We start from the raw sequence: 12743 nt of genomic DNA on the forward strand, positions 1-12743 counted from the left end.
TATATACTGTGTACTCTCTTGAATTAGACCCATTTGTACATGGCTAATGAACAAGCGCCCGAATACATTTAATATAAGTTTGTCTTTATGAAAATTCTAAGATGAAATTCTTAAGTATAGAATACTCTGATTCCTTTAGGATATCTGAAGAATTAAAAAAAAAATGCTCATCTTGAACTACCAGTAACTTCAGGAAGGTATGTAATAGGATACTGTGTACCTGTTTCATAAAAATGTGATAAGAGTTCCTCTTTTTCAATAAAACGCTGATAGAGCCAATCAGAAAGTTCATCAGTCTCCAGGGGTACATCCTTAATTGGGAAGATCCTAGTTAAGAAAAAAAGAGCAAAAACTACTTTAATTCAGAAGTCAAAATCATTCAGAACTGCAGTTTAGCTCTGGTGACTGAGAAGCTGAAGAAAGGTATGGAATCCTCTTTTGCAAGGGTAGGTTTCTACAGCTTCTCAAGTTATTTTGATTTTTTTTTTAAATGTTGATTATATAACCGAGTTCATTTATTCATTCATTCAAACATTCACTAGCCTATTATATGTTAGGCCTAGTGCTCAATGGTAGAAACATATTATTAGATTATCCTCGATCTACAAATAATTACTGAGAAAAAACTGTCGTCCCTTGTTTGTGTGTTAAGTCGGAAAGGTGTTTAGAAAAGATGAAATTTTAAAAGGCAACTCCTTTAGGACACTAGAGTAGTCGAATGCTAGGCCACATAATGCAGCTTTGCCATGTTCTTTTACTGGGAATGTCTGAACTAGACAGAATATCCCTAAATTGGTGCCATTTTACTAATTATGTCAGAGATAGTGGTTTCATGAGCAAAGCCCACTCTTGGCTAGAGCATGATTCTGAAGATGCTGCAACCCTGTCCTGACTCAACAGCAAGTAGATTGGGATGATTACTGATACATGTCCCCTGGAGGTGAGAACTGAGAGCCATAGCATGAGGAAGTGCTATGTATTTGCTGACCTTGGGAAAGAGTTTCTTTTCTTCTTTGTTTTCCAAATTTGGGGGGGGGGGGGGCTTTAATTTTTTTCCTTTATCAAAGCTATTAAGATACAGTTAAAAAAATCTACAAAATGAATGTTTGTATGAAAAAACAGCAGACCCTGTCCCTCTGCCCTTCGTTTCTCCCTTCCAAGAAGAATCAAATTTTACCTCTTTTGGTCAATTATCTTGATATTTAGCACCACATTTCGTCTTTAGTTTTGGGGCTTATCTACTGACTCACTATGGAAGGTGAGGATTAAGCTCCTTCTTCTTCCTACTCCCATTACACATGCACATCCTTCTCATTTTCCTAATGCAGTTTGTACAGTAATTTTAATTAGCACAATATTAGACATTGGCATTTTTATAACCATGTAAATATATACAAAGTTAGGCCATGTAGTAAATCATGGCTATTTTTTCTCTCCTGATCTATTTTTGTTCTCCCTGAATTGAGCAGTTACAGTTTTGTAAGTACACATAACTGATTCAGCCAGAAGCTCTTGGCCAACTGTCTAGAATCAATTCTCTAGATCAAGTCTGCAAACTTTTTCTTAAAGGGTCAGATAAAAAATACAGGTGTCCCCCAAAAATGTACACACACTTTAACAGCTGATAGCTCAATTTTGAAAATGAAATGTATTTTAATAAATACTGACTTTATAATTATTCAAGGTGTGTGCATACATTTTGGGGGGGACACCCTATTATTTACACTTTGCAGACCATGTGGTCTCTGTTGCAACACTTCAACTCTGCTTGCAGTGCGAAATCAGCCTTAGACAATGTGTAAATAAAAGGGTGCCATTGTGCTCAAATAAAATTTTACTTAAAAAACAGGCAGAGCCAGATTGGCCTGCGGTCTAGAGGTTCTCCCAAGGCATACACGTGCATCAGACATCCTTTCAATTTCACCTCCCTGAAGGATTTTACCCAGATTCTGGATTGGCTGCCTGTAGTTTTCATCTTGCGAAGGCCCTTCACTATCGTTCCGGTGGATGTGGTAGTCCTCTGCACTCCTAAAATGGAGTTAACGTTTCTGACACCGATGTCTTCCTCTGCCTGAACTTCCTTCACATTTTTAGGGAGCACCTTCTCCAGCAGTTTCTTGACAAAGGGAACTTAAAGCCTTGCATTTCTGCTAATGTCTTCTGTCCACACACCTTGTTGATAATTGAACTAGATATAGGATTCAGGGCTGGAGTTCATTTTCTTCCATCTCTTGTCTTTCATCCTCTTGGGAGATTTCTTATTTAATATCTAAACTTCTTACTGGGTTTTTACTCATTTTATCATATTTTTAATTTCGAAGAGTTCTTTGAGTGTTCCTCTTTATAGTATACTATTATTGTTTTATTGTTGCAATACCACATCTCTATGAGAATCTTAACTCTATGAGAATTACTATGGTAACTTGTACTATGGTATAATATGCACAAAAGTAAAGAAAAAGGTTAATGAACTCTCGTGTACTACGTGGTTTTTTGGAAGCTGTTCTTTCCCTGAGTCTAAACGCCACCCAAATCTCTGGAAGACCCCTGAAATATGTACATGTGAGGTAAAGTCCATGCAGAATAAAACCTCACAAATTTTAGTTCCAGCACAGGGAAGGTGTCCAGAGTTACAGAGAAAATTTAACTACTCAGGAAATTTAATCATTTGTTTTATTTTCTTCAGACTAAATGTCCTTAAATATTTATATTTTTAGAAAAATCTGAGAAATGTTTTAAAATTTAAAAATCAGATTTATTTTTTTAAGTAAATGGAATTACAAATTACTTTTTACTTTTAAGTTTTGCAATATAAGTAGCACTTTTTAAACTATTCACCTCTACCACACTGAGTACCAGCATTTGGGGAATTATTTGTATTAATTTTTTGACCTATAAAATATATTTTATTTCTGTAAATGTAAAATCAGGCCTTCTCAACCTAAGGATAATTTATAAAGAGCCACAGGGCTAAAGAATGAATATCTTGAAACAGTATTTAAAACATCTTTATAAGTAGAAAAATGACATGAAAAGTAAGGCTGAATTAAACAGAGGAAGTCTGGGTTTACCAAAGTGAACTCTCTTGAAAGAACATGGTGAGGTTGGTGAAGTATCTATCACTTTAAATGGGGGAGAGTGTGGGAGTAGGGCTATGTTTTAAAAGAAATCCTACCCTACCATCTGCCTAGAATAGCTTGGACATTCTCTTACCTTAGGAAATAGCAGGAGGGCAGACCAAATGCTTCCTCCAAAGCCATCTACTGATTGTTTGGGCACCATGGGATTACAATATTAAAAGGATTAATCATCCCTAATAGGACAAAGTATCAAATGCACTGAATACCAGTCCTCTTAGAATTAAATAAACAAATAAGTAAAAAAAAAACAGAAATAAATCTTTACAATACCAATAGCTAGCCAAATGAGAAACTAGCTCCTAAATTTCAAGAAATAAAAATTCTCATTATCTGTAATCCAGAATGAACTCTTAAATACATAGTATTCTACCAATATCCATAGAATCAGATTTCAGAACACTAGTAAATTACACTTTCACAAAAAGATCGGAAATAGCCAAAACTGGTTTGGCTCAGTGGATAGAGCGTCGGCCTGCGGACTGAGGGGTCCCGGGTTCGATTCCGGTCAAGGGCATGTACCTGGGTTGTGGGCACTTCCCCAGTGGGGGATGTGCAGGAGGCAGCTGATCTATGTTTCTCATCGATGTTTCTAACTCTCTCTCTCTCTCTCTCTTCCTCTCTGTAAAAAAATCAATAAAATATATTTTTTAAAAAAAACAAAAACTGAAATGTTTATAAAAAAAAAAAAGATAGGAAATAATGCTTAGCAGCTGGCACCTCTATAAATTCGAGTAAGAACATTTCATGCCACAGGCTCCAAAATGTGAGTTAACAAACAACATGGTTTAAACCCCTCAATTCAATTCTGCCAACTGCATGTAAGGAGCTAAAAAGCACTGAAGGTTTTAAGGTAAAGTGTTCCTACTTTCAAAAGCATAATAATCTAGCAGCAGGATATGAAAAGTAAACAAATAACATACAACTGGAATATGGTAAGTGTAGTATAAGAAGTTGGAAGAATTTCTGTGTAAGTTTAAATGAAGGGGTGTGTGTGTCTGTTTCTTCTATCAGGCCCTGCTGTACTCATCTTTGCATACCCCATGTGTAATCGAGACACGTGAAAAACACATCACTTGAAATGGCCTAAGAGTAATAGAATTTAACACTGAAAAAATTTTTTAACCCGGTAACAATATGCATGTAGTTTTCAAAAGTCATAGTACCACAAGGTTCACAATAGTAGCCCTGTTTTCCCTCCTCAGATACCTGTCTCCCAGAAACCCTTTTTTTTTGCTATCATCTCCATATTGCTTACACAGAAACATGCCAATTCCACTATTCTGGATCATCCCATTTAAAATGGACTCGTTGACTTCTTCCTGAGGAAGACAAGGACGAGGCTGTTTCACTCCTTTGTCCTCTTCTCCTCTGCCCGCCTCCTCCTCTTCCTTCGTACACAGTTAATAATTCCTTCTCGGTGCCAACTCTGTCCTTTGCAATTATGCTTACTCGTGTGTGTTCTATTTCTTTTCTTATGTGTCTTCCATCGGGCCTTGCTATACTCATCTTTGCATACCCAATGTGTAAATCAGTGTTTGTTCCTTCGTGGGAACTCGAGTTTGATGAACTGAATTGAAAGTAATCTGCCAGCGTAAGCCTTTATGAGATGCCATCTGTAGTCAGACATCAAAACCATGGGCATTGTTAACTGACACCACCAGGGTTAGTGTGACAAGAATAACTCAGAAACGCAGAAACTACTTGCCACCAAATAGATTTGCAGACAAGAACAGACACTGTCCAATTTAACATGCGAGAATTTCTCCCAGTATTCAATTCCCAGAAATTTTGCTTTGAGCCAATGTCCTGAAATAAGCTGTTCAGGCCTCTTCCTCAACATACTAACATATAATATAGCCACACCCTGGATTCATAGAAAGGTTTTTTAAAAATCTCCAACTCATCCCAGCCGGTTTGGCTCAGTGGATAGAGCATCAGCCTGCAGACAGACCACATGTTAGGACACAAAGCAACTGGAACATTTTCTAGGATAGACCATGCACATGGAAAAACTGGACTAGATCACCAACTTACACCATATACAAGAATAAACTCAAAACGGATAAAAGACTTAAATGTAAATTGGGAAAAAACCCCACAAAAATCCTAGAAGAAAACATAGGCAGTAAAATCTCAGACATCTCTCGGAGCAATATTTCTGCCAATATGTCTTCTAGGGTGAGGGAAACAAAGGAAAAAATAAACAAATGGGACTACATCAAACTAAAAAGCTACTCCACAGCAAATGAAACTATCAACAAAATGAAAAGGGAACCCACTGTATGGTAGAACATATTCTCGCCAATGATACATTTGATAAGAGGTTAATCTCCAAAACAAATAAAGAATTTGCACAAATCAACACCAGGAAGACAAACAATCCAGTTTTAAAAATGGGCAAAGAATCTGGATAGTCACGTTTCCAAAGAGGACATACAAATGGTCAATAGACATATGGAAAAATGTTCCATGTCACTAATCATCAAAGAGATGCAAGTTAAAACCACAATGAGATACTACCTCATACCTGCCAGAATGGCTACCACCAATGAAAGAATGTGAACAGATTAGCAAAAGAACATATATGCATAATCCTGGGCGCAGACTACAGTGTGGTGATAGCCAGAGAGAAGGGGGAGTGGGGTTGGGTGGAGGAGGCAAAGAAGAAAAAATGGGGACATCTGTAATAGTGTCAACAATAAAAATAATCCAAAAAAAACATGAAAAAAAGTTTTACTTTCTTAAAGGAAAGTGAAGAAAAAAAATCTGCTGGTGCAGAAAAGCAAAAAGAACTTGTGGGTGGTGAACATTAATAAAAACAGCCAAGCAGAACTAAAAATTTGATGATTACATTTAATGTGTAACTGCATTTTCCAAATGGAAGTTCTAAACAGTGACAAATGACTAAAATGTCCAGCCTTTTCCAGAAAAAAAAAAAAAAAAAAGCTAGAATACAGAGGCAAAGAAATAGAAAACAAAAGAGTTAAGAAAAGCAGACAGGTCCAACCGGAGTGGTTCAGTTTGTTGCAGGTTGCCCCATGAACTGAAAGTTCACCCGTTCCACTACCAGTCAGGGCATATGCCCTGGTTGCAGGCTCAATCCCCAGCAGGGGGCACACAGGAGGCAGCTGAAGGATGTTTCTCTCTCACATAGGTGTTTCTTTCCCTTTCCCTTTCTTTTTCTACAAAATCAATAAAAACATTTTTTTTTTAAAGAAAATAGAAAAGCAGACAGGAAAAGGCACATTTTAAACAGCAGGAGTAGGGGTGAAATGAGCAATAATTATAAGCAATGACAGAAAAAGCCTCAGCATAAAAAAAACTAAAGATATAAACAAACAAAAAAACAACAACACAGAAACAGACTCATTGATATAGAGAACAAATTTATCTTTCCCAGAGAGGAAGAAGATCGGAGGATGAATGACAGATAAAGGGGAATAAGAGGTATAACTTCCAGTTATGAAACAAATAAGTCAAGGGGATATAAGTGCAGCATAGAAAAAATAGTCAATATTGTAATAACTCTGTATGGTAATAAGTGGTTACTAGACTTATTGTGGTGATCACATTGTAAGGTATATAAATGTCAAACCACTACGTTGTATATCTGAAACTAATGCAATATTGTATGTATACTTTAATAAAAATAAATGTAAAAATAAATTATGGATAAAACACTAGCATATGAACATCTCTTAGACTATATCATTTAAGTATTTCAATATCCTTGATTTAAAGGGGTAAGGTCTACTTAGTGTCTATTAAGGGATATGCATTTTAAATGTGAACCTATTAAATTCTTATAAATATCTGATGAAAATGCTTTTGTTATAATGATTCAAATGATTATTCAAGCAAAATTCTAAATTCTGTGGGAAATTTCTTTTTTCAGTTAATTTTTAAAACTGAAGACATTTATATCATTAAAAAAATCTAAATAATACAATGAAAAATAAGATCCCTTCCCCAGAGGCATTCACAGTCAACAGCTGAATACCAACCATACGGCAAGTCACTCTTTGGCCTTTTGGGAGGGGGCAGGAGACAAGGAGCAATTACTTTTTGGACTTTGGCCTGTTTGGAGTGCTACATGCAAATATCCAATTAAATGATAACAAATGTTGTATTATACTAATTTTAAGATCCCTCCTCATTTCAAAGGTGTTCATATGTAAAAAATATGTATCTTAATACGATCTCTCATTTACTGTGTTTTTCAGAACTTAATTCTGGTATCTAAGAAATGACACTACCTCTATGGGATATGCTTTGAATATCACCATTTAACTACCAATTATCTCTATATATCTACATCTATATATATAAAAGCCTAAGCAACTGTTATGGCCGAACGACCGGAAGGAAAGATAGACCAATAGCTGCCCCCTAGTGGTCAGTGCGCTCCCACAGCCAACCTCCTGCGGCTCCTCCCCTCAGCTGGCCAACCCCCCAAATAGGCCTCAATCGCTGCCAGGTCGAGGGACCCCACCCATGCACGAATTCGTGCACTGGGCCTCGAGTAAGAAATATAATTAGGAAATCATCCTGAATTCACTGTCATGCATTGCAGTTTTCCAAGAGAAGAGTCTCTGAGGAGGAGGAAAAGCTCATACAAAGACCCTGAGGCAAGAACATAATTGGCATGTTCAAGGACAGCAAGAAGGTCAGCATAGCCAAAGGGGAGTGAGTAAGAAATAGTCGGAGATAAGGTCAGAGGGACGGCGTAGTTAAGCAGGGCCTTAGACACCATTGTAAGGCTCCTGGCTTTTAAGATGGGTAAAGACATTATGAAATTCTGAACCTGAGGCTGACATGATCTTAGATTTTCAAAAGACCACTCTGGAAATAGACACTAAGAGGGCCAAGGGTAAAATCAGGGTGACCAATTAGGAGATTATATAGTGATCTAAGAGCTGGGTAGAGGGGATGGTGGCCAGGACCAAGGTGTAAAGAAAGTAGTCAGATCCAGGATACATATTTGCATATAGAACCAAAAAGACTTCCAGACTGAGTGAGATATGAGAGAAAGAGAGGAGACAAGTATAACACCAAGGTTTTTTACCTGAATAACGGGAAGGATGGAAGTTGCTATCAATAATTAGACTAAGAAAGCTATGTGGAGCACATATTTTTAGGACAGTTTCGCTTGAGAGATGAGTATAAGACACCCCGCTAAAGATGTCAAGCACTCAGATATAAAATTCTGTTTAGTATATTCCTTTGAAGAATGTACATTTTATTTAGCCAATCCTCTACTGGTGGATATTCAAGTTGCTTCCAATTTTTTACTCTAAAAATGATGTTGTAATATCTTTGTCTTTCTCTGGAATGTGTATATAGTCCCAAGTAGAGCTGTTATGTCATAGAGTTAGAACTTATAATACTGCCAAATTGTTCTTCAAATTGGCTGCACCAATTTGTTTCATTTTCTCTACCTCACCAAAACTTAATATAAATAATTATTGATCTATAGAAACTCTACATGTATACTCAATGTGAATCCTTGCTATGTGCATTTCAAACACCTTAAATTCGTTTGTGATGTCTTTTGCTTTTGATTTTGATGCAAATTTGTATTTAATTTAAATGTGATGCAGTCAAATTTGTATTTTTCCTTCATGATTTATGACTTAGGATTTTTGTGTCTTATAAGGAAGGTCTACCCTACTATGAGAACACTAAGCGCTGCTTATATTTTCTTTTTTTAAAAAATATATTTTATTGATTTTTTTACAGAGAGGAAGGGAGAGGGATAGAGAGTTAGAAACATCGATGAGAGAGAAGCATCGATCAGCTGCCTCCTGCACACTCCCTACTGGGGATGTGCCTGCAACCAAGGTACATGCCCTAGACCGGAATCGAACCTGGGACCCTTGAGTCTGCAGACTGATGCTCTATCCACTGAGACAAACCGGTTAGGGCCTTATATTTTCTTTCAATACTTTAGAGTTTCATCACTGATGTTGAGGTAAAAATCTATCTGGTATTTACCTTGGGATATAGTAAAGGGTGAAATTTCAATTTTATGCTCCCTCATATGTAGAATCAATGGTCCCAAACCATTTCATTTATTGACTACTTCATTCTTTCTCCACTGAAATGTGATGCCTACTCAATCATACACAAGTTCCCAAATAAATCTTGATTTTCTAATCTTTCTATTGATCTGGTCCTGCCCTTATAGTACACTGTTCTAATTACACTAAGTCTTGATATCTAGTAGGAAGAATGCCTCTGTTTCATTCATCTTCAAAACTACTTTAGCTATTCATTTATCATTACTCTCTCAAATAAATTTTAAAACCACTTTGTCAAGTTTCCAGAAAAATCCTCCTGGACTCTGATTCTACATCCTCCTGGATATAATGTAATTGGAATTATGTTAAATTTATAGATTAATTTGGATAATTGACATCTTTATAATGTTGAGTCTTCCTCTTCATGAACAAACACAGTATCTCTTCCCACTTATATTCAAGGCCTTTTATATTCTTCAATAAATTTTTTTATTTTTGTTCATAAAAGTCTTATACATTTCTTGTTACATTTTATTGGTAGATACTTTATAGTCTTCTTGCTTCTGAGAGTGGTATTTTTTTAACTTACATTTTCTATTTTATTGTCAGGACAAAGGGATACCATTGATTGTTCTGTAATGGTTTTTTGTCAAGATTACTGAACTTGATAAACAGATGTTGAACTCATAGTTTCTTGGGTTTTTATGTAGACCACTGTGGTGGTTAATTTTGTGTGTCAACTTGATTAGGCTAAGGGATGCCCAAATAGCTGGTAAAACATTATTTCTGGGTGTGTCTGTGAGGGTGTATCTGGAAGATAAGCATTTGAATCAGTAGACTGAGTAAAAATGATTCCCCTCACCTACGCAGGTGGGCATCATCCCATCCATTGAGGGTCTGAATAGAACAAAAAGGTGGAATAAGGGTGAGCCCACTCTCTCTGTTTAAGCTACGACATCCACCTTATGCCCCAAGGACATTGGTGTTCCTGGTTCTTGGGCTTTTAGACTCGGATAGACTTACACTATCACCTTTTCTTCCCCCACCCCTCCTCAGACCTTGGAACTCGAACTAAATTATACCACTGGCTTTCCTGGTTGTCCAGCTTGCAGGCAGCAGATCATGGGATTTCTCAGCCTGCTGTTATTTCTCTAGTAGCATTTTAAAAGTTTAATCCTTCAATCACCTTCCCAAATCTAAAATATCATTTCAACATGTCATCAACAAAAATTAATGAAATATTTTGCATTCCTATTTCTTACTAGTTTCTGAAATCCAATGTGTATTTTATACTTACAGGACATCATATCAGACTAGCCACATTTTAGGTGCTCAATAGTCACATGTGGCTAGTGGCTGTTACCACTGGACAGTGCATGTCTAGACAGCATGAACTTTAGCATTCATATATTCAATAAGTGCTGTGTTTGTACTATATCCCAGCATTAGTCTAATATATAATTGTTAGCAAGACAGGCAAAATATCTGCTCTCATGGAGGTTACATTCTAAACAGGGAAGACAGACACCAATCAGTAAACCATTTAGATTCCCAATAGTGATTAAACTTTTCAAAGAAGACTGTACCTTAACCCTAATCTTGTATTTCATAGCAGTGCATTTTTTTAAAAAAAGAGAAGTAGGAAGGGAGAGGGATAGAGAGATAGAACATTGATGTCAGAGAAATACTGATCAGCTGACTCCTGCACACCCCACACTGGGGGTTGAGCCTGCAACTTAGGCATGTAGCCTGACAGGGAATTGAACTGGTGACCTCTTGGTACATGGGTCAATGCTCAACCACTGAACCACACCAGCCATAAGAATGTTCATTGCAATATTACTTATTATAATAGCAAAAAGACAGAGAAAATATGTATCCAACAATGACAGAATGAATAGGTAAGGTTTGACAATCATATAATGGGAATAGAATAGTTAAATAGTGTTTATAGTTCAAATGAATGAAAGGAAGTCATAAACGTAAAAATAAAAAGACCTAGTAAACAACAGAGTGGAAAAATACATGTTGCAAGATGACATATCCATGTATGATTATATACATTTTTAAAAAGATACAAAATAATATTATATATTATAAACATATCTGTATAATAAAAGTATAAGAACAGAAAGAATACCCACCAAATTTATGATGGTAGTGGCTTCAAGGGTAGGAGGGAAGGGGTATGGAACTGGGAAGGGAAACAATGGGAACTTTACTAGAAATGCTTTATTTCTTTTATTAATAAATAAAGTCCTGAGGCAAATATATCAAAATGTTAACATTTGCCCACTCTTGCTAGTGAGCATAGTTTCTTAAAAAACATTAAATATTCCTTTTCTGAATTAATTTCCCCTCAAAACTGAAAATAAATTCTTGCCCAAAGTCTCTAATTGAATGCCTTTTCCAAAGTAACCAAAGTCCCAATCAAATCAGACATGAAAGCCACACACCTGTTTCTGGTAATCTAGCTATGCCACTACACTCACGGTTACATCTTTTTCAAGATTTTGACAATGAAATTGTAAGCTCCTTCTGCACAAGACAATCAGCTTATCTAACTCACTATTCTGACTTGAAGTGAAGCAGACATTTATTTGAAGGACAGGGGTTACTTTTGCTGTCCCTATAAACACCGTGCCCCTGTGATTAAAATCTAATCATGTTCAATTTTCCTATTAACTCCTTAACAGCAGCACACCGCACCCATTACTTCTTTAATAGAGAGAAGCTGCTTTCCAGTGTGACAGGATTACAAAGGGGAGAGGGTGAGGAAAGTTGTTCCCTTCAAATGTTTCCCGGAGTTAAACCTTTAGTTCTTCTTATTTTAAAACAAGCTTTACTCTTGAAAAAGATCAATAATGTAGTTGTAAGCAAACTAATCACAAATATTTCCCTAGTTAAACAATACATAATATTGGGAAGTCACACACAAAAGAAGTCAGAAATAAGAAAATACATTTTTTTATCTTGAAGTAGTAAGTGGCTTACATCCAATCTATGGGGAAGGTTCATTTGCTAATAGTGGATTTAGCAATAATCCATACATGTAACTTTATATATCTTAGTAATAGTATATTACATTTGTAAGGTGCTTTGTAGTTCTATAATACTTTTTTAATCAGTATATCATTTGGTGCTCAAACAATGCACTCACTGAAACTCAGGGAACCTCTGGCCATCAAGGTCCTAGGATGGGCTGCCTGCTTTATTTAATAATAATAATAAAAAAGTTAGCCTGGCTGGTGTGCCTTAGTGGTTGAGTGTCCACCCAAGAGGTCATGGTTCAGTTCCTGGCTGGGACATGTGCCAGGGTTGCAGGCTCAATACCCAGTGGGGGTGTGCAGGAGGCAGCCAATCGAAGTTTCTATCTCTCTATCCTTCTCCTTTCTTCCCTCTAAAATCAATTATATATATATATATTTTAAAAATCAGCTGAGTTTAAGAAGAAAACAAATACTCGTTCTACATCATGTGAAGCAAAATTGGCTTTTGCACCATATGGCTTAATAATAATATTCAAGATAAATTATGCTTAACTGCAGAAAAAAATACACTTATGAATAGTTTTTAAAATCTG

The 12743-nt window shown here is 36.3% G+C and overlaps 1 protein-coding gene across 5 annotated transcripts in view; it reads right to left on the reverse strand.

Annotated features, from left to right (window-relative positions):
* The window catches only part of LPGAT1 (lysophosphatidylglycerol acyltransferase 1), an 88654-nt gene that overhangs the window by 11163 nt on the left and 64748 nt on the right, over positions 1-12743 (reverse strand). For all 5 annotated transcript variants that reach the window (XM_059673974.1, XM_059673976.1, XM_059673978.1 and 2 more), the window contains one exon: positions 221-327. In XM_059673974.1, the coding sequence (XP_059529957.1) occupies positions 221-327 (107 nt within the window). The remainder of the gene's footprint in view (positions 1-220; positions 328-12743) is intronic.

This window comes from Myotis daubentonii, chromosome 18 (genome assembly GCF_963259705.1).
Source record: "Myotis daubentonii chromosome 18, mMyoDau2.1, whole genome shotgun sequence".
Classification (NCBI taxonomy): domain Eukaryota; kingdom Metazoa; phylum Chordata; class Mammalia; order Chiroptera; family Vespertilionidae; genus Myotis; species Myotis daubentonii.